Raw genomic sequence first — 22,570 nt, forward strand, 5'->3', positions numbered from 1 at the left:
ATGGATGTCAAGACCGCTTTCCTTAACGGAAAGTTGGCTGAGGATGTTTACATGGCTCAGCCAGAGGGGTTTGTGGATCCGAAGCATCCGAATGGAGTGTGTAAGCTTGAGAAGTCCATTTATGGACTTAAGCAAGCGTCTCGCAGATGGAATCTTTGCTTCGATAAGAAAGTCAAAGAGTTTGGATTTGTACGAAGCGAAGACGAATCTTGTGTATATGTCAAAGCCAGTGGGAGTGTAGTAAGCTTCCTCGTTCTATATGTCGATGACATATTACTCATAGAAAACGACATCCCGACTCTGCAGGAGGTTAAGTCCTGGCTCGGGAAGTGCATCGCTATGAAGGACCTCGGAGAGGCTTCTTACATTTTGGGAATAAGGATAGTAAGAGAAAGAAGTAAGAGACTAATTGGACTTAGTCAGAATACTTACTTGGAGAAGGTACTAAAACGTTTTAGTATGGAAAACTCAAAGAAGGGAGAACTACCGATACAAGGAAATGCCAAGTTGAGTAAGACTCAAAGTCCGAGTACCGAAGCCGAGATAGCAGAAATGAGCCGAGTACCATACGCTTCCGCAGTTGGCTCAATCATGTACGCTATGACTTGTACTCGCCCTGATGTAGCCTTCGCTTTGAGCATGGTTAGCAGATATCAAGGGAATCCTGGCAAAGCACATTGGATTGTGGTGAAGAACATCCTTAAGTACCTTCGGAGGATGAAAGAATGGTTCTTAGTCCTTGGAGGGAGTGATGACTTGAAGGTGCGAGGTTATAGTGACGCCAGCTTTCAAACCGACAGGGACAACTATCGTTCGCAGTCGGGCTGGGTCTTTACCCTAAATGGAGGAGCAGTGACATGGAAAAGTTCCAAGCAGGAAACCGTAGCTGATTCAACGTGCGAATCAGAGTACATCGCAGCAAGCGAAGCGTCGAAGGAGGCAATATGGCTGAAGAACTTCATCGGTGATCTTGGAGTTGTACCGGCCATAAAGGAGCCCATGGAGATTTTCTGTGATAACGAAGGTGCGGTTGCCTTGACCAAGGAACCGAGGGATCATGGTAGATCTCGACATATCGACAGAAAATATCACTTCATTAGACATCGTGTAGAAGAAGGACAACTCGTAGTGAAGAGGATATCATCAGAAGATAACCTAGCAGATCCGCTTACGAAGGGACTGAGTAGGGTTAAGCACTTGCAGCATGCTAGGAGTATTGGGCTGAAGGATGATATTAGCATAGATTAGATTGTATTAGAAACGTATAATAGATAAATGTAATTAACATTTGATGATTAAATAAAGAAGTTTTATTTATGAGTAAAGTTACTATCACATGTTAGTTATTTAACTATTGTTTCACTTTGCATGTTTTGACTTCCAGAATAACTGAGTTTATTAGGAATAATCGAATTATTCAAATGGTCCACAATCGTTCATATGTTGGGAGTAGATATGAATGAAGATTGTCATGAATTGGTGTGTAGAGTGTCTAAATGGTGTTAGACATAGCAAGAGTTGCTGCATCGTTCATGAGTGCTTATGAACTGGTTTTGAGCATTGGAATAAACCCGCGCTTGCTGGAATCACCTTATGGAATACGATATAAAAGGTGATCGCAAGACGATAATATCATATGGTCTTAAAACCTAGATATATGGTTTATTATTTGTTAATTGATTGTGCATTGATAATGCGAAAACGCATCAGTAAGTTGATGTTATAAAACGCATTGTTGTGTATAGTTGGTTAATGAATAAGTGAATGCATATAAGTCGAAGTTTATCTGTAAATTTTATCCTAAGAGGGTAGAAGAGATATCTTGGCCACTCGATGATTTGATTTGACTTATGTGCCGGGCCCGGTCAGAACTGAATTGATGTGTTCGATTAAGTTCTATGTCAAATAAATCGAAGATCGAGAAATCTAAATGCTAGACTAACCATTCCATAGGATTGTCAGCATGATATCTAACAGAGGACTGTACGATCCCTTATCTAAAGGACAAGATTGATTAGATCAGAGTTGACAGCGTCTTTGAGAGCTACGATTGCAAACCGTATTATACTTGTATAGTTAGTAGACTTATCCAAGTGGGAGACTGTTGGAATAGTGTCTAAGGTTATAACTATATTCGGTGGTGCATGGTCCTTTTGGGTTGCCTTCACCATAGCAACTTGAAGGAAGATTTGTTAAGAGAGAGTAAATATTATAAGGAATAATATTTAGCTATTTGATTAATATAAGTCATAAATTAATTGGTATTAATTTGGTGACTTAAAGAGATTAATTAAATAAGAGGGTATAAACTATCAATTGTTTGATAGTTAGACTTTGGACTATAAATCCATTAGGATGGACTTTGGACGGTTTCTAAGAGCTTTAGGATAGCTCAAAATAGTCCATAAGGATATCTATGGAATGGATTTGGATAGCCTTAAGTGAAGATTATCCAATTAGGGTTTAGGGTGAAACCCTTAAGGAGTCTAAAGGTATAAATAGGCCCTTGGGGTGTGGAATTCGTGGACAACCTTTCAGAACCTAAAGCAAGGAACCTCTAGCCGAATTCCATCCCCTCTCCTCTCTCCTAAATCATCTTGCTTGCTATTGGTGTTTGTAAGCCATTAGAGGAGTGACAATTGTGACTCTAGAAGCTCCAAGACAAGAAGATCAACAAGGAACTCAAAGGTATGATTCTAGATCTGTATTAATGTTGTTGTTTAACCTAATTAGCCATTAGAAGTATTGGTTTCAAAAGCATGTTTATTAGAAAGCCTAGATCCAAGCAATAGGGTTTTGCATGCGCACATAGGAAAGTTCTTATGGCTAAAACCCAACAGTATGTGCACATAGGAATGTTCATATGACTAAAACCTATCAGTGGTATCAGAGCCTAGATTTGTTTCTATTAAATTGATGCTTGATTGTTTGAATGTTAACTACAAAATTCGATTTTTGTGTTTCTGAGTCATGGACTCGGCGAGTCCCATAGTGGACTCGGTGAGTTGGCCTGACTCGGCGAGTCCAGTTTGGGTACTCGGCGAGTCCGAGCGTCAGGAAGAGCCAAAATCGAGATTTTTTCATATTTATCTTATGGAAACTTACCTTTATCATATTAGATCAACCCAAATCCGATTTTATGATATATATGACTATATTTTTTATCTAATTAAAGATATTTATCAATTAATAAAATATTTAATTTCCTTATATGATAATTATTAACTATTTTGATTAAATTGGTAAATTGTTTTTCAAGAAATCATAAATAAATCAAATATGGATAATTATGTGATTAATTGTTAATTTGAATTATTTGTTATTTGATCCTTTATGTTTTAAATGTTTTAAAACTTGCCCTCAAGATTTGAAATTTATGTTTTGTTATTAAAAGTTTAATTTAGACAATTTAAATTTCAAACCCTAGAATTTTACAAGTTTAAAATCCAACCTTATACTAATATAATATTACAAGATTAATATCTATATATGTATAACTTATATGCTAGTCTTACCGTTAGTAGGCCTCATTCACGAAGCCGATCTATAAGGTGGGTATAAGGTTGCGGCCTATAAAATGGCGCTTAATGGGTGTACACTCACACCCACCGCTTGCTTGATCGGTGGAGGGTCGTTAGCCGAACGGGTAGGATAGGGCAACCTCATCCTCTCATTATAAGTATAATATGAAATACAAAGTAACTACATGTTTTCTTAATATTTCCTAATCTTAGTTACTTTAGGAAAAGTGAATTGATGCAATCCCATGAAATTACACTTTGCACCTTGCTAAGAAGTTAGTGGAGCGTGTGTGGTTTACCGGCACACTAATTGGTTCTAAGCGAAGGTGGCAAAGGGTGATTCATTGTTTATCATAGTTTGATGGAGCGTGTGTGGTTTACCGGCACATCTAATAGGTGATCATTACAATGAAGGCACCATGTGAATTTGCATGGTAATTCACACCCGCTTTGTGATCCTCGGTATCCCAGTCACAAACAATAGGGGCATATCGAGATTTAAACATGCCATTGAAAAGTTTCAAAGAATCTCATCCAAACCTAGGCATTCTCAATACATTTAGGACTTAAAGTTATGTTTTTCATGGTGGAGAATTAGTGAATCGTCATTCACTTACCTTCAAATTGTTTGCATATTAGATTACGGCATCCCTTTTTCAATGTGTAAATATTGTTGTTGGATCCTAGCCCTAATTTTTCTTATTGGGTGATAATTAGGGATTCATATTCTAATCTATCTTTGTCCTTTCTATTTGGAGATGTCGAATGCTAACAACGTTGCAGCGAGTTCATTCACTTTGATGAGCCTTTGTCAAAAGGTCACCTTTGATAGAACGAAATTTAGCGAATGGATAAGATACATTCTCACGATTGCTCGCTATGAGGATAAGGAGTATGTCCTTGATGAGAAGCTCGAGAAAATCAACCTTGAAATTGCTACTCCGACCGAGATGACCGCTTTTGAAACCCACGAGCGTGATGCAACGAAGGTACATTGCATCATGATCGCCACAATGAACTCCGAATTCCAAAAGTCCTACGAGGACATGTATCCGTACGAAATGCACCAAGAATTGTTGGAGAGATACCGTCAAAACGCGAGTCAAGAGCGTTATGAGATTTTCACTAACATGATTTCCACTAAGATGGGTCATGGAGAGTCTCTTACTGTGCACCTGCAAAAGATGCAAAGGTATGTCGACCGCCTTCGCAAGTTAAATGTTGACTTTAGGGAAGACATGGAGATCGACATGGTGCTTCACTCTTTGCCTCCAAGTTACAATCAATTTAGGATGACCTATCACATGAACAAAGAAGAGGTCACCGTAAGCAAACTCCAAGGTCTCTTGAGGGTCGCTGAGAGCAACTTCAAGGACAAGTCTGTTGCACCAACTCCCAATCCGCCTGCCGCTCCTGTCTTGGCAATTGGACAAGGAAAGGGAAAGAAGAGGAAGGCTTCATCTAAGAACTATCGCAAGGTTAAAGCCCGAGATGGTGCCTCTTCTAGTGGGACTAAAGTAGATCCCGCTAAGCCCTGCCCTAACCCGAAGGAGGCAGAGTGCCACCACTGCCACAAGATAGGACACTGGAAGAGAAGCTGCCCAGAGTACCTGCAAGCCATCAAGGAAGGAAAGATCAAGCCATCTTTCGCAGGTATATACACAATTAAATCTAACAATTCATCTCATGATATTTCTTGGGTTCTTGATACCGGTTGTGGTTACCACATTTGTTCTAATGTGCAGGGACTAAGAAGAAATAGAGACGTGTAGCATGGAAGAATAAATCTAATCATGGGAATAGAAGATCGTCGCCTGTGACCAAGATTAGAGTGTATTCTTTAGTTCTTAGGAATGGTTTGTCTTTAGATTTAAACAATTGTTGCTATTCGCCAGAAATGGATAGAAACATCATTTCATTTCATGGTTTGTTTAGACAAGGTTTTAGATTTTCTTTTAATAATGAGAATGGTTCTATTTTGGCTTATCTGAATGGTGTCTTTTATTTTGAAGCTATACCATGTAATGGAATTTATGAAACTGTTATGATTGTTGATAACTTAGGAAATGATGTTTTATGCATGGATTCTTCCAATAGTATGGATAAGGCATCCTTATGGCATTGTCGTCTTGGACATGTCAACAAGAAACGCATAGCCCAACTCCAAAAGGATGGAGTGTTGGAGTCATTCGACCTTAGGGAAGATGACACGTGCGAGTCTTGTTTACTTGGAAAGATGACTAAGTCACCCTTCGCTGGTACGTGCGAAAGAGGTGAGGGTCTATTGGACCTCATACATACTGATGTGTGTGGACTATTTAGATATACCACGAAGGATGGAAACCGCTTCTACGTAACTTTTACCGATGACTATAGTAGATATGGGTATATCTACTTAATCAAGCAAAAGTCAGAAACTTTTGAAAAGTTCAAAGAGTTCAAGAATGAAGTGGAGAATCAATTGGGCAGGAAGATCAAGATGCTTCGATCCGATTGAGGAGGAGAGTACCTAAGTCTTGAATTTCACGATTATCTCAAGGAGTGTGGAATAGTTTCACAATTGACGCCACCTAGGACACCACAATTGAATGGTGTGGCAGAAAGGCATAATCAAACCTTGTTGGACATGGTTCGCTCTATGATGAGTCGTGCTTCGCTATCTATCTCTTTTCGGGGGTATGCCTTAGAGACTGCCGCCCATATCCTTAACCGAGTCCCTACCAAGAAGGTTGCCAAAACACCTCATGAGATGTGGATGGGGAAAGCTCCTTCGTTAGCACATATCAAGGTTTAGGGTTGCGAGGCTTTCGTAAGACGAGATACTCACGACAAGCTTGAACCTCATAGTGAGCGATGTCTTTTCATCGGCTACCCCCAGAAATTCTTTGGATATCTCTTCTATAGACCGAAGGACAATGTTGTCTTTGTTGCGAGGAGAGGAGTTTTCCGAGAACGAGAACTCATAGGCCAAGGAGAGAGTGGGAGGCAAATCGATCTTGAAGAGATTCATGAGTCGATAGATGAAGGAACCTCTACCGCTGGTGCTCAACCCGACGAGGAAACTCCGGTTGAACCGATTGACATATCATTACCTCTTAGACGTTCCGAAAGAGTTAGAGTTCAACCCCAGTTGTATGGTTTTCATATTACTACCGAAGGGGACACGTATATTAGTGATAGTAAACTAATAAACCTTGATGAACCTAATAGCTATAAGGAAGCCATGGCAGGCACGGAGTCTGCGAAATGGAAAGAGGCAATGGATAGCGAGATCCAATCCATGTATGATAACCAAGTTTGGAATTTGGTTGATAATGTACCTGGATGTAAGACCGTTGGGTGCAAATGGATCTTCAAGAAGAAGACCGACGTGGATGGAAAGGTGCACACGTATAAAGCGTGATTGGTTGTGAAGGGCCTTACTCAAACTCCCGAAGTTGACTATGAAGAGACCTTCTCACCAGTTGCGAAGATAAAGTCTATTAGAGTGATGCTAGCTATTGCCGCATTTCATGATTATGAGATTTGGCAAATGGATGTCAAGACCGCTTTCCTTAACGGGAAGTTGGCTGAGGATGTTTACATGGCTCAGCCAGAGGGGTTTGTGGATCCAAAGCATCCGAATAGAGTGTGTAAGCTTGAGAAGTCCATTTATCGTCTAAAGCAAGAATCTCGCAGATGGAATCTTTGCTTCGATGAGAAAGTCAAAGAGTTTGGATTTGTACGAAGCGAAGATGAATCGTCACTACTAGAAAAACAGCCTTTTACGACGCTCATTGCGCGTCATAAAACGCTCAGACGACGCGCAAATGCGCGTCAAGGAAGGCCCTGTCATAAAGAGAGACGACGCGCTTTTGCGCGTCGTCTATAGACGACACACATTTACGACACGCATTTATGACGCGTATTTACGACGCACGGTTATGACACGCAGTGCGTATCAAGGAAGGCCCTGTCATAAAGGAAGAAGACACGCATTTACGTGTTGTAACCTTACGACGCGCGTGTTTATGACACGCAATGCGTATCAAGGAAGCCCCTGTCAAGAAAGGCCATGTCATAAATGAAGACGACACACATTTTTGCGTATCGTAATTTTAATTTTTTCGTAAAAAAAATTGGTTATATATTTACTGATTTTCAAATTAAATTTGCATTTCATGTATCATAATAAAAAATAAAATACCATATACAAAAAATACAATACATTGCACAAAAGTTAATGTCATACAAATAATCATTCTAATACTAGACAAATGTAATACATCAACTAATCATTCCAATAGTAGACAAATGTAACATTTCAACATTTTTTATATAATTAACTAAATTATTAGCCAAATTTCCTAAAATACCAACATACTTTTCTATGAAGAGCATTAACACTATTCTTTTCCATCAAAAACTTCATAACCTGCATAATTAAATTAATGTGTAATCAGCTATAGAAATTTGTGTGAGCATATGGCAATAGAAAGAGAACATGATAATCAGAAACAGAAATTTTTGGCATTGAAAACCATCAGAATAATTGGAAGTATATGTATACTTCACACGTTGGAGGCGTTGACTTTCTGTCATTTTATAGCAATTTGTCTACTTAATATATAAAGACTCCAATAATAAATAGATATGTTATGTTACCTTGATGCATCTCAGTTGTCCAAAAGTATCCTCAAGTAGGAGCTTTCTTCATATTTGGAAGCCTCTCTGTTCCCCAAATCAATCAATCCACACACAACACAAGTGAAGTGGAGAAAGAATTACATTAAAACTTAACAGTTTCAATCTCTTCAAAATTCAAAATTCAAGAAACTCTGAAGTGTATTGCACTCACTACAGAAGATCCAAACCTGCAATTTTAACATTTATCTGTTCACTTCTACTGTTTCAATGGCTTCAAGATTCAAAATTCAAGAAACTCGTAATATAATACCTTCTTTTGTCTGTAATCTTCAGGCATCACAGTAGCTTCAATCTGAGAATTACAAAACAAACCAACTTATAGAAACGAAATATGATCAAGAACTTGTTGTTTAAAATTAAATTCACAGTCATATAATACCAGTTGATGTATTCAGAAGATTTGATGGCCGACTAGTTGAGAGCATCGTGCCTGTATCAGGGGCAATTGTGGAACATAACGTAAGAATCTTTGGTTGGTTAAACCCATCAAACCATGAACCCTAAAATCCATTCCAGTAAGCTTTCCATTTAGCTCTGGCAGACCTTTCCCACAACCTAATTTTTTTTTTATAAAATATAAAAAGATTTATAAAAAAGAATATAAAAATTTACAATTTCATTTTATATAAGAATAATATATACCTTGGCAGCAAATGACAAGAAACAAGATTTATAAAAAAAGATTTATAAATCTTTTTTTATAAAAAGATTTATAAAAAAGACATAAAGGCCCTCCTAATCCTTATCATCAAATGCAATACAAATGACAAGAAACAAGAATAAGTCTACCTCGCATATTGTTACAACATCTATTTTCAAAGATTTCACAGAAGCATCAACTTCCAAAGCATGTTGTAAGTCCAAGTTTCTATCTTTTTCTACCAACACTTGGACCTAAAAAAACACCCATCAACAACTATAAATTATAATCAATCAAAAGACAACAGATAAGAGTTGACTAATTTAAATTGTCAGTTGACTAACAAGACCATATGAGATTCTTGGTAGGCCAAAAGGGTCATTAGTTGAACTTGGTTGACATCTTGCTCCAAACAACCCAACTAGGCTATCTAACCTACCAAATTCATGAACAAAAAAAAACAATTCAAAATCATCAATTAAGAAAATAATAAAAATAAAAATAAAAAAAAAACATTTTACCTATCTAAATCAACGGACCAGCCCTGATTGTATATAATATCCATGATGCCAACTCATGAATAAAAAAATAACAGCTTTTTAGTTCTAGGGGTAAAATAGGAAATTAAGTTTCTTCCTAGTTTTTGTGTTAGAGTCAAACTCATTATGTGTCTAGTATAAATATAGGTCTGTGTTGCATCTTTATTTGTATTCAGAATCTTCTTTGTTTTGCTTATTAAGGAAGAGACTTTGGCACCAAGTAATTATCCTCTGTTCCGGTTTTTTCTTTCCTTTCTTGTTCTTGTTTTGCTTGAGTTTAAAGTAGATCCTTGGTGCAAGTGCAGGCAAGTATGATTGTATGTAGAAAAACACTAATATAAACTTGCTGACCTGATACATCTTGCTTTGATGCAGCATCTACATCATCGGTTAATATTGAAGGCTTGTGCATTAATGAAGACAGAAGTTTCTTTGAAGGCATTTCAGGGTTTTCATAGGAAGAGAATGATGCAGAGTAAGATTGAGAAATAACTGAATGGTCAAGTGATTAGGTTCACGTTTGCACACAGTCCATTCACAAATTTCGCAACCTGAAAGAATTACATTACATCCATCCATCAGATGTCTAAATATAACATAAATAAATAAACATCACTTGCAGTTGTAGCTTTTATACCTCAGATGTTGGAATATTTGGAAAAGAGGCACCAAGAAGCTTAATAGTGTACTCTCTCTGTCTCTCACAAACATCCCATTGTTTGGATACGGATATGAAACAGTTGACGTGTCCCACAAAGGCTCAGTTAATGACCTAGATTCCACCTACAATTATTTTCCACATCAACATATATTATACTCCTATATACTTGCATATGATTCAAATAAAAAGTAGACTAGAGATAATATACATACCAGGCAGAATAAGTGCTGCAACACCAACATATGCAGGTTAAATCCCAGTTTATGGAAACTGTCGGTCATCACATCAAATATTTCTTGCACAATCAGCACAAAATAAGCCCGATAAAATTGATTACAAAACTCCGAGTTCCTTGCAATCAAAATCAAATAAAAAATATGAAATAAAACAGATTAAAATAGCGAGGTTTTAATAATGAATTGTAGTAGTAGTAGTGGTACCTGAAAGTTTTTAAGCATCTCCAACTTGTGATAAAATATTCGCTTACTATTACAATAGAAACCTGCAATTAGATAACAACAAGTGTTATAATTGAGTAAACTCATTTACAAATTACTCATTTATGTATAACTAAGCTTCTGTAGACAAATGACTATTAGAAGTAGAATAGAAAACCATGTGTTTCTTAATAAGGATGTCCCGTTCCTTCTCATATAACACAGAGATACTTAATATTTAAAAAAAAATAGAAAATGTGCATAATAGTTTGATACAAGTATGGCTAACATCTTCATTCTATCTGTGAAAATATATCCGTATAATGGGTGATTCAAGCACTCAAAACAAAATTAAAAATTAAAAATGTGAAGTAGAAAAAATGAAACGAACCTGCTGGCCAGTGATGTAAACATTAGTTTCCTTAAACTAGGAGTGGGACCCACTAAGGTCTTCATTAGAGGTGGAATTGGCAGCTGAACCAGGGTTATAACCAGCAGGGGCTGCTGAAGAATATGGTCCATAGCTTCCTTTTTTTATTTAAGCAAGCTTTGAAGCATACTTAAAACGTGGTTGTTAAAGAAAAATGTCTCAAGTAGCGATACCGCCTCCTCATGGCTTCTGACTGTGTGACACTCTCCAATTGCAAAATCTTACCACTAATCCTGCAATTTTGTGAATTTAAGTTTCAAAAGGGAGAAAAAGAAACAAATGAAGAATTTGATTCATGAATATCTATGAAAACTCCAATACCTTCAACTTTTAGGCCCCCCTTTCATAAGTTCAACAACAATACCTTCAACTTTTAGGACAACCTCCGACTTAATATTTTCAATGGAACCAACAACCAAGTTTAACCACAACTATTTTTTTTCCATTTCAAAGCTTGGTCTAGTGAAAACTGGTCTTGTCCAGCACAAATGGTGGAAAGCAACACGAAAATTCCTCTGCAATGATGATAGGCTAGGGTTTTAGAAAGAAAGAAGAAAGGAAATGTTTAGAGAGAGAGAGAGAGAGAGAGAGAGAGCAAAATTAAAAATAAGGTATGGATGATTGTGATCTCCAGAGATGACGTACACTTCTCTAAACCATATCAGGGTGAACCCATACCATCTAGAACTGCAAAACAAAGAAAACGATCATCTTTTTCTTCAAGCCCATAATAAGGTTACTGTATTTTGAAAAGACCTTAAGAATAGTACCACAGCTCCGATGCATCCTCCCCTCGGCCTTAAAATCTCTTCTCTATCTTTCACCTCATGTTTTCTTTTCTTTCCCATTTTCTGTTCAGTCTTGCCGCGCACACACACACCATCTGGGAAGTAGGACGACGTGAACGATGGTGGAAGTGATAGCCGGCGGTGGCTGGTTTAGGGCTTTTTGAAAATATGAGATATTTTCTTCAAAGAGAGAAAGTGGAATCGATGAGAATGTAACCTTCGGTTACTGTATACCAAAAAAACCGATGTAAGCTTGAATGAAAGTAGAATCGATAAGAATGTAGAGAGCCCTAAATTGAAACCTTGTACAGTAGAATCGATTTGAGAGTGAATGTTGGATTTATTGCTTCCATTTCCCGGTTCGCCTACCCTTTAGTTACCCTAGTCGATGGATTCAAGCTTTCACAAAAAACCCTAGGTAGCAACTGATAGAGACAAAAAGGATGGGGCGAAGGTAGGATTAGAACCGATTTCAAAGAGTAACAGTATATTTCACTGAAAACCCTTTCCCGGTTTGCTTGACCATTGGTTACCTCAGTCGATCGATTCAAGCTTTCAATAAAAACCCTAGGTAGCGACTGAGAGAGACAAGAGGGAAAGGAAGGGCACGCAAACAGTTAGGGAAATCAAGAGTGCAATGCTCGTCCTTGTTAGGTTGAAGATGAAAGATAGATAGAAGATAGAAAAAAAAGGCGGGTTTTCAAAATTTTGGGGATTTCATTTCCCCCCTTGTCTACGAAAAGTGCGTTTCATTAAAATTATAAAGCGACAGGTACAGACGACGCGCGTTTAAGATAAAGCGCCCTCCGTGTTTTTAATTTTTTTTTCTTGAGACACTAAATTAAGGGCACGCAATAAAGCGTGACGTAAATACTTAAATTTTTTGGAGAGATAACACTATTTTAAGGGCACGTCCTTTTGCGTATCGTTAATTATCACGTGTCGTAAAAAGCGCGTCATTAAAGGTCTTTTTTCTAGTAGTGCGTGTGTATATGTCAAAGCCAGTGGAAGTGTAGTAAGCTTCCTCGTTCTGTATGTCGATGACATATTACTCATAGGAAATGATGTCCCGACTCTGCAGGAGGTTAAGTCTTGGCTCGGGAAGTGCTTCGCTATGAAGGACCTCGGAGAGGCTTCCTATATTTTGGGAATAAGGATAGTAAGAGAAAGAAGTAAGAAACTAATAGGACTTAGTCAGAATACTTACTTACAGAAGGTACTAAAATGTTTTAGTATGGAAAACTCGAAGAAGGGAGAATTACCGATACAAAGTAATGCCAAATTGAGTAAGACTCAAAGTCCGAGTACCAAAGCCGAGATAGCTGAAATAAGCCGAGTTCCATACGCTTCCGCAGTTGGCTCAATCATGTACACTATAACTTGTACTCGCCCTGATGTAACCTTTTCTTTGAGCATGGTTAGTAGATATCAAGGGAATCCTGGCAGAGCCCATTGGATTGTAGTGAAGAATATCCTTAAGTACCTTCGGAGGATGAAGGAATGGTTCTTAGTCCTCGGAGGGAGTGATGACTTGAAGGTGCGAGGGTATAGTGACGCCAGCTTTCAGACCGACAGGGACAACTACCGTTCGCAGTCAGGTTGGATCTTTACCCTGAATGGAGGAGCAGTGACTTGGAAAAGTTCCAAGCAGGACACCATAGCTGATTCAACGTGCGAATCAGAGTACATTGCAGCGAGCGAAGTGTCGAAGGAGGCAATATGGCTGAAGAACTTCATTAGTGATCTTGGAGTTGTGCCTGCCATAAAGGAGCCCATGGAGATTTTCTGTGATAATGAAGGAGCGGTTGCCTTGACCAAGGAACTGAGAGATCATGGTAGATCACGACATATCGACAGAAAATATCACTTTATTAGACATCGTGTAGAATAAGGACAACTCGTAGTAAAGAGGATATCATCAGAAGATAACCCAGCAGATCCGCTTATGAAGGGACTGAGTAGGGTTAAGCACTTACAACATGCTAGGAGTATAGAGTTGAAGGATGATATTAGCATAGATTAGATAGTATAAGAAACGTGTAATAGATAAATATTGTAATTAACATTTGATGATTAAATAAAGGAGTTTTATTTATAAGTAATGTTACTATCTTATGTTAATTGTTTAACTATTGTTTCACTTTGCATGTTTTGACTTCCAGAATAATTGAGTTTATTAAGAATAATCGAATTGTTCAAATTGTCCACAATCGTTCATATGTCGGAAGTAGATATGAATGAAGATTGTCATGAATAGGTGTGTAGAGTGTCTAAATGGTATCAGACATAGCAAAAGGTTGCTGCAACGTTCATGAGTGCTTATGAACTAGTTTTGAGCATTGGAACAAACCCGTGCTTTCTGGAATCACCTTATGGAATGTGATAGAAAAAAAGGTGATCGCAAGACGATAATATCATATAGTCTTAAAACCTAGATATATGGTTTGTTATTTGTTAATTGATTGTACATTGATAATGCGAAAACGCATTGGTAACTCAATGTTATAAAACGCATTGTTGTGTATAGTTGGTTAATGAATAAGTAAATGCATATAAGTCGAAGTTTATCTGTAACTCTTATCCTAAGAAGGAAAAAGTGATATCTCGGCCGCTCGATGATTTGATTTGACTTATGTGCCGGGCCCGATCAGAACTAAATTGATGTGTTCGATTAAGTTCTATGTCAAATAAATCGAAGATCAAGAAACCAAATGCTAGACTAATCATTCCATAGAATTGTCAGCATGCTATCTAACAGAGGACTGTACGATCTCTTATCTAAAGGACAAGATTGATTAGATCAGAGTTTGACAGCGTCTTTGAGAGCTACGATTGCAAATCGGATTGTACTTGTGCATATAGTTACTAGACTTATCCAAGTGGGAGACTGTTGGAATAGTGTCTAAGGCTACAACTATATTGGTCAAGTATTTGACCCGAATGTGCATGGTCCTTTTGGGTTGCCTTCACCATAGCAACTTGGTAGGATGATTTATTATGAGAGAATAGATATTATTAATATATTATGAGAATAATATAAGGAATAATAATATTGTTATTTGATTAATATAAGTCATAGAGTAATTAGTATTAATTTGGTGACTTAAAGAGATTAATTAAATAAGAGGGTATAAACTGTCAATTGTTTGATAGTTACACTTTAGGCTATGAATCCTTATAGGATATAGGGTGGACGATTTCTAGGGCTAGGATAGGACTAAAATCGTCCAAGGCATATCCAAGGAAAGGATTAGGATTACTTAGAGTCTAAGTTATCCAATTAGGGTTTAAGGGTAAAACCCTAGGAGCCTTTCAAGTATAAATAGACCCCTTGGGATAGGGAAATCGGCACCTCCTCTACAGCATGGAAACCCTGGCCGATTTCCTCCTCTCTCCTCTCTTTCAAATCATTCTCTTTGCTAGTTGGTGTTTGTAAGCCATTAGAGGAGTGAAAATTATGAGTCTAAAGCTCCAAGAACAAGAAGATCAAACAAGTGTTTCAAGGTATGCTTCTAACTCTGGTTTTGTATTGTTCTTATACCTAATTAGCCATTTGAGGTCTTGGATTCAATGCATGTTTAATTATAGAAACCTAGATCCAAGCATTAGGGTTTGTATGTGCACATAGGAATGTTCATATGACTAAAACCCATCAAGGATATCATCAGCTGAAGGTGAGTAAGCAGGATATCGAAAAGACTGCATTCAGAACACGATATGGTCACTACGAGTTTTTGGTTATGTCGTTTGGAATAACCAATGCTCCAGCAGCATTCATGGATTTAATGAAAAGAGTTTGCAATTCGTTCTTTGATAAATCTGTGATAGTGTTCATAGATGACATTCTGATTTACTCGAAAATTCAAGAGGAGCATGGTAGACACTTGCGAGAAGTGTTAGAAGTCTTAAAGAAGGAGAAGTTGTATGCTAAGTTCTCCAAATGTGATTTTTGGATTCGAGATGTCCAATTCTTGGGTCACGTGGTCAACCAAGAAGGGATAATGGTTGATCCAACAAAGATTGAAGTTGTGATGAAGTGGGAACAACCAAAAATTCCCACAGAGATCCGAAGTTTTTTAGGATTAGCTGGATATTACCAATGGTTTATCCAAGGCTTTTCTTCGATCACTACTCCATTAACAGCTTTGAATCACAAAGGAGCTACTTATGCTTGGAGTGATAAGCACAAAGAAACATTCGAGTTGCTAAAGAAGAAGATATGTGAGACACCGATTCTTTCTCTACCCGATGAAGTTGAAGACTTCGCTATCTATAACGATACGTCTGGTGTTGGGTTGGGTTGTGTTTTGATCCATAGAGAAAAGGTTATAAGATATGCGTCTCGACAACTGATAGAGCATGAAAAGAACTACCCCACGCATGATTTGGAGTTGGCAGCAGTAGTATTTTCTCTAAAGATATTGAGGCATTACCTTTATGGCACGAAGTGCAAACTTTTCACTGATTATAAGAGTCTCCAATATCTCTTTAATCACAAAGAATTGAATATGAGGCAACGACACTGGCTAGATTTACTTAAGGACTACGATTGTGAGATACTTTATCACCCCGATAAAGCAAATGTTGTTGCTGATGCTCTCAGTTGGAAAGTCAATCTTGAAAGAAGAAGGCCAAGAGCGTTGAGAATAGAGGTTGTCTCGACAATTGTGGAAAGTATAAAGAAATCTCAAGAGGAAGCTTCTGAAAAGAATGACCGGAAGGAGGAACGTCTGGGCAAAACGTTGGTGTTTGGAACAAACGGTCATGGACTGAAGGTATTCCAAGATCATATTTGGGTACCTAAGTCAGGAGGAGTAAGAGATCTTCAGAGGATTGGGAACCAAGCTTACAAGCTCGAATTGCCCGAAGAACTGAATTGAATTCATAACACTTTCCATGTGTGTTATTTGAGGAAGTTCACGGGAGAATTTCCCGACATAATTCCAATTTCTGAGTTAAAAATTGATGAGAACAAAAGGTTAATTGAAGAACCAGAGGCAATCGTTGACCAAAAGACTAAGAAGTTGCGACACAAGATGGTCGAATTAGTTCTTGTCCGATGGAAACATACAAATGGACCAAATCTAACCTGGGAGACGGAGAGTGACATGATGAGTCGCTATCCGCATTTGTTTGTTGATGTGTGATTCCGAGGACGAAATCATCCTAAGGTGGAGAGAATTGTAACGCCCATGTTTTTGGGATAGGCATTAATGACGATGTAATAGTCTAGGTTAACCTTTGTAACTCATTTTGAAATAATAAGAATGTATTATTTGAGTATTATGTGTTTTATGCTTAATTGTGTGGCCTAATTGAATTAAGAATAAAAATAAGCGTAAAATAAAATGTTAGACAAGACCTATATCGATACATGAAGACCTAGTGGTCGTTACAAGGTTTCTGAATATATAAAGAAGGCTGAAATCCGAGTTATAACGAAGAAGTTATGACCTTTCGAAGTTTCACAATAGAACCGACACAACACTGAATGACGTAAAATATGAATTTATGATAGATCGGTATCTATCCTTAGTGATCTAAACGAAAGTTTTAGAATACATTAAACCGAGAGCATACATAAAAAGAATGTCTAAATCTGACTTCGTATGAGGAAGTTATGATTTTTCTAAGTTTCAACTTAGCGGTATGCAGCCCGAAGTTAGGATATGAGATTGATTGGTTTCTAGCTGAAACAATATAAACGAGAATCGAAGATCTCGTCAATAGTAGTCCAACGATAAAAAGACAGATGAAAACGGACGTCAGATGAAGAAGTTATGATTTTCTAACGGAGTTTCCCTATCCCGGTCTACTAAAAATAAAATTCAAAATTAGTCGACGGAGTCTAAACAAAAGTTATAGAGCATAATCTCACTTACGCGTGGATATAAATAACGTTGAAAATGGAGCTCGTATGCGAAAGATATGAATTTTTGAAGTTCGAGGCACACATACTGAAGCTTATCCGGAGGGAACACCCCACGTTCAGAAGGGGAACGACCCGCATTCGTTTTGCTTGGCCTCGGATTGGCCACGTCGCCCTCTAGTCGCATAGCCATCACTTCCGAAGTTCGTAAGCCATGACGCACCGGAACACACTGCATTCGGAGGGTCATCCTCCCCCTATAAATTGAATGCAAGGTCTCCAGGATTTGTTGCTCATTTCTTCTCTCTCACTCCTTATTACCCCGTTTTGCATGCAATTTATACCCCCAAAGCCCCGGTAACATCCCGATACCCGAAGTGAGTCCCGAAGTCTCGAAGATCCCGAGAAGTAAAGTTTTCGAGCCGAAACTCTGCCCGCGAGAAACCTGATTTTTGTGATCTCCCGGTTTCACCGAAGAAATACTACTCTTAGAGCCATAGTGCTGCCCAATCATCTTCTTATCAAGTGAATGTATATTCCTTTCTTCTAACACATAGATACGAAATATTCTCTACAAAATACATGTTATGTGTTTGTATATTATTTGCTTATTTGAAATAATTGTTGAATGAATGATTTGTACAGGTTTTAAGCTGTATATAAATGTATATATTTTATCTACTAATATGTTGGGTAGAATATGAGTAGACAGTTGTTGTGTGACGAAATAAAATAATGAGAGACCTCGATGTCGATGTTGTTGTTGATATAGTCATCTAGCGGACTATGGATAACGACCACAAATTCTTTCTAGACTGTCCAATCCGGTTGATGAAAATTTTGAAGGTGGAAATGACACAATATTTCAAAAATCCGTGCATATATTCATATTTAAGGAAACATATTTTTATAACGATTAAAGATTTAAATGGTATACGGTAACCCAATTAAACTGACAAACACTTGTTGACAAAACTAGTAAACTCTATTATTATTTATGCAGACACGATTAAATAATTATAAGAAATAAGCTAATAAAAGTTGAGGAAACATTAACCTTTAAAGCAAATTACTATATAAAGTCATATAAATTTGATGTTGTGTGAATTTGTTTACATATATTATGGTCATATAAAATATAAATAGAAAAATATATTTGTAAATAAATAATGCGAATTTTACATTGGAAGAAAATATATTGCTATAATGGATGATAAAAAACTCAAATTGGATGAAAAATCATTAAAAAAAAAGATTTATTATAATTATAAAAAATAAAGGCATATTACATAATATTATGTAAAAATGAAATTATGAACAATTTTTTATATTTATACAATTACAAACTTAATTAAATCAAATACACATACATTACATGCGTTTGGGAACAAATACATTATATAAAATATTAAATATAAAACTTATACCCTTTACACTTAAAAATGACAGCAAATTTATGGTTACTTCTAAAATTTGTTTTGAAAAATTACACTCGAAAGAAAGGGATTCTCAATCCACTGTCTTCTTTCCTTGGCACGTTTTTTTTCACATGTATTATAGCTCACACTCCTCAACTACTGATAATATAACAGCTCACACTCCTCAACTAATGATCATATAACTGATTCACAAACAATCAAACAACAATTAAAAACTCTTGAACATAAAACTGATGAGATTCAAAAGAGGTTGAGGAACTCTTCCTTTAGCTTTCTGTTCGGTCTCCATTTTCATTTTTCACATCCAGTTGGATATAGAATAACCAAAGTCACCCCATTGCTGTTTTCCTTGCACCCATCGAAGATCTCTTCCCCTGTCACAAACAAACCCAAACAACCATTTGGTTCCCTTCATCATTTTCGGTCAAAACAAGAACAACAGAGAAAAAAGAATAGAAAAGAAAAGATCGAACCGGAAACAACAAGGAACTTACCTGTTAGCGATCGAGCAACCAAACGCCCCATGTGATCTGCTACATCCGTCAGTTCCTCCCACCAAACCACCTCCTTCCTACTCCCTGTTTGCAGTGGGCATCCACCATCGATACACCCATATTGTTGCATTTCGTTCATTCTTCCCTTAGTTTGATCGAGCTCTTTTTCGTTTTCCTTTCTCCCAGTCGAACTCAATGAACAATACACTAACCTGAAGCCGCTAATCTCCTCCTCTTCGTACCTCATGGCTGGAGTAGAAGAAGAACAGATTCGCTGCTTCGTCTCTTTCCTTTTCTTCGGTGCAACCAAGCTTCGGAGGTTCTCGTACTTGCTTGACTTCGGTCGGCAACAAGATGCACGAACCAGGAAGGTTCCTTGGAGATCGCCACCTTCACTTTCCACACCACAGCAATCTGCCGGACGAGAAGAAGAAGCCTCGCTGCCTCTACTTCCCATCTCTCCTTCGGCCTCGTCAATCCCCAGAGATATCCTCTGCGCCATCGATCAGAAAGAAACGGATTAGCCGCCTGCGAGATTCCTTATGCCTCCGGTCTTCTTCGTGGTCTCCGACATCCGAGGAATCGGAAGCAGCGACGACGAGCCCTTCGCTTCTTCCTCTCTTCATTCGTCTGCCTCGACTCACCCCCGATCCATTCTATTTGTTCCATCTGCAAATGACGAAGACGGGAGGGTTTAAAAGCCCTAATTTAACTGATGTTTGGACCATTAGACAAAAATGGTCCCTCTATGAGAATCTTTTCCATAAATACCCTAATCCCTTTTAAATTCCTTTAAAAATGACAAAATGAACCCTCCTTTGACAAACCATTTAGAAATCAGTCCCATTTTGTCAAGAAGTGACATACCAGACACTACAATTAGTTCAAGTTACAAAATCCGTCCCTCCTTGAATTATTTTAATGAAAATAGTCCTATGTTGGTTAAAATAAATTACCAAACAGCCTCCAATAGTTTGATTCGTTGCAAAACGGTCCCGAGAACACATCAAAGTTCAAGAATGGTGGATTTGCGGTTCACACGACAAGTTTCTTAAAAGAATCTGAATTTGGACAACTCGAACTAACGCTTCAAGGATGAGTCCTTATGGCCCCTTTTCAACATTTTAATTATTTCGGAGGGGGGGGGGGGGGGGGTAGGTGTGCCTATATGGTTTATTGATACAAATATATTATTCTTTATGTGAAAATAAAATAAATCTAATTTATAAAAATGTTATTTAAAAATTTAAAATTAAGTTACAAATAACTAATATAAACTTTCTGTATACATATTATGGAATTTTTATCGTGAAATAACTAGTTCACACGACAAATATTACATGATACAAATATATGTGATTTTTATATAACATTGTATATTATGACGAGTACGTTATAACACTTTATAAGATTTCAATGATTCAAGTTATTACTATACATGTATATTTATATGTTTATATGCTTAAAGTTTACGCATATACATATCTTCATCGATTTGAAACATTCTTTTTTATAAAGGCGAGCACATTACATTTTTAATATATGTCAAACATACTCAGCTTAGATAAACTTTATACAATGATATTCATTATGCCTAGAACTTACCCACAAGTAACTTAGGGTTGAGAGTTATTCACAAACTTGTTAGTTGAAAACTTTTTAGTAAGACGTTACGTTATTCATTATCAGAGTCTAAACACTTAGCATACCCAAACTACTATAATCGTTAATCTTCGGAGCAAGATACATATGTATAGATTTATATGGGGTTGACATCCCACCTGCGGTTGCCAGCTACAACCTTGACTAATGCCAAAATGTGTAATTTACTCTCTTCTTCACCAAGTTGATGGTTTCGCTAGAGATATGTTGGAATTGTCTTGAGATGTACACAGATGTGAAACATTGTTAACTGATATTTAGGAAAAGGTATTCATCACTCAAAATTATATTCAACAAACCTTAAAAAGGCTTCTTTGTAAGATATATATTGATTTTGCTGAATTTCACCCATAAGAGACCGCTTGTTGGATGGGATGCAGTAATTAGCTTCTATGTTCCACTTATCTCTACATAAGTGACGTTTGTCAAATAACTCTTCTGTGAAATGAAGTGTTTTGAAAACATGTTTTTACCCATTTATCCCTCCATGGACTCTTCGACCCATATATCACTCACCTGTGAAATAAATAAAAAACAAAATATGTCAAACAAATACATGATGCTTTTTTTTGTTTCGAATGTTTCACATTTTTTAGATATATCCATTAAACAAATATTAAATTCAAGTGAGTAAACATTAAGATGTTTCAAATTTTAGAAATTTGAAAGTAAGATTGAAAAAAAAAGTAATATCCTTTCATATTAATCTAATTTCAATGTAAACATGAGAACCGTTAAAAGTCAATAAACTTACTAAGAAAATAAAAGAAAATTAGGCAATCCATTGTATAATCATGTGAAATTCCACATCATTAAAAAGAATCCAAAAAAGTAATTTTTTTGCAAAGTTTAATGCTATTAATGAAATTCATTTCTAGAACACTTCTCTACAAATGAGCTACAATGTAGAAATAAAAATTTCAATATCATCTTAAAATAATCTAAAATAATAATTTTATAAATGTACAATGTTAATGATTTTTTTCTGTTGCAAATTTTTATACTAAAAACAATTTTTTTCTTAGAAAACTGTCATATCAATGACCTATTAATGAACATTTAAAAGTATATATTACATAAATGGTCCACTTGTGAGCAAAATTACATAAATGGTCCATATTTGAAATAAAAAATACATAAATGGTCTACATATGAAAGAAAATAAAAATGCAATTTCAATTAACAATATGTTTTCAAAAAAGATTTATCCTATTAATGAGCTCTAACGTTCAAAATGAATAAGAAAAGATAAAAAAAATAAAAAATACAGGCCAGCTAAAAAGAGTACGAACTACATTAACCATGACTTACAATTGAGAGTCGTAGTGTTTGTCTTAAAGATTTGGAGACACTACCACTGGGGAACGAAGTGTGTCGTTTTCGCCAACCACGAAAGCCTCCAAC

General features: G+C 36.8%; 1 protein-coding gene across 1 annotated transcript; it reads right to left on the bottom strand.

Moving 5' to 3' along the window:
• Positions 1–19,301: 19,301 nt before the first annotated feature.
• On the bottom strand, positions 19,302–20,154 carry LOC145002400 (uncharacterized). Its single transcript, XM_078961683.1, has 2 exons — positions 19,505–20,154; positions 19,302–19,384 (listed from the first exon to the last, which is right to left on the bottom strand). Exons 1-2 carry the CDS (start codon positions 20,004–20,006, stop codon positions 19,302–19,304), a joined length of 585 nt encoding a protein of 194 aa, XP_078817809.1. The 5' UTR covers positions 20,007–20,154.
• Between the last annotated feature and the right edge of the window lie 2,416 nt (positions 20,155–22,570).

The sequence above is a fragment of the Lactuca saligna genome, chromosome 6 (assembly GCF_052625555.1).
Source record: "Lactuca saligna cultivar CGN05327 chromosome 6, ASM5262555v1, whole genome shotgun sequence".
Lineage (NCBI taxonomy): Eukaryota > Viridiplantae > Streptophyta > Magnoliopsida > Asterales > Asteraceae > Lactuca > Lactuca saligna.

Excerpts from the sequence above, each read along its gene's own strand:
- LOC145002400 (XM_078961683.1), bottom strand. The coding sequence starts at position 20,006 with ATGGCGCAGAGGATATCTCTGGGGATTGACGAGGCCGAAGGAGAGATG. Across the intron at positions 19,385-19,504 it reads GGTTGCTCGATCGCTAACAG|GGGAAGAGATCTTCGATGGG; the intron begins GTAAGTTCCTTG and ends TGTTTGTGACAG.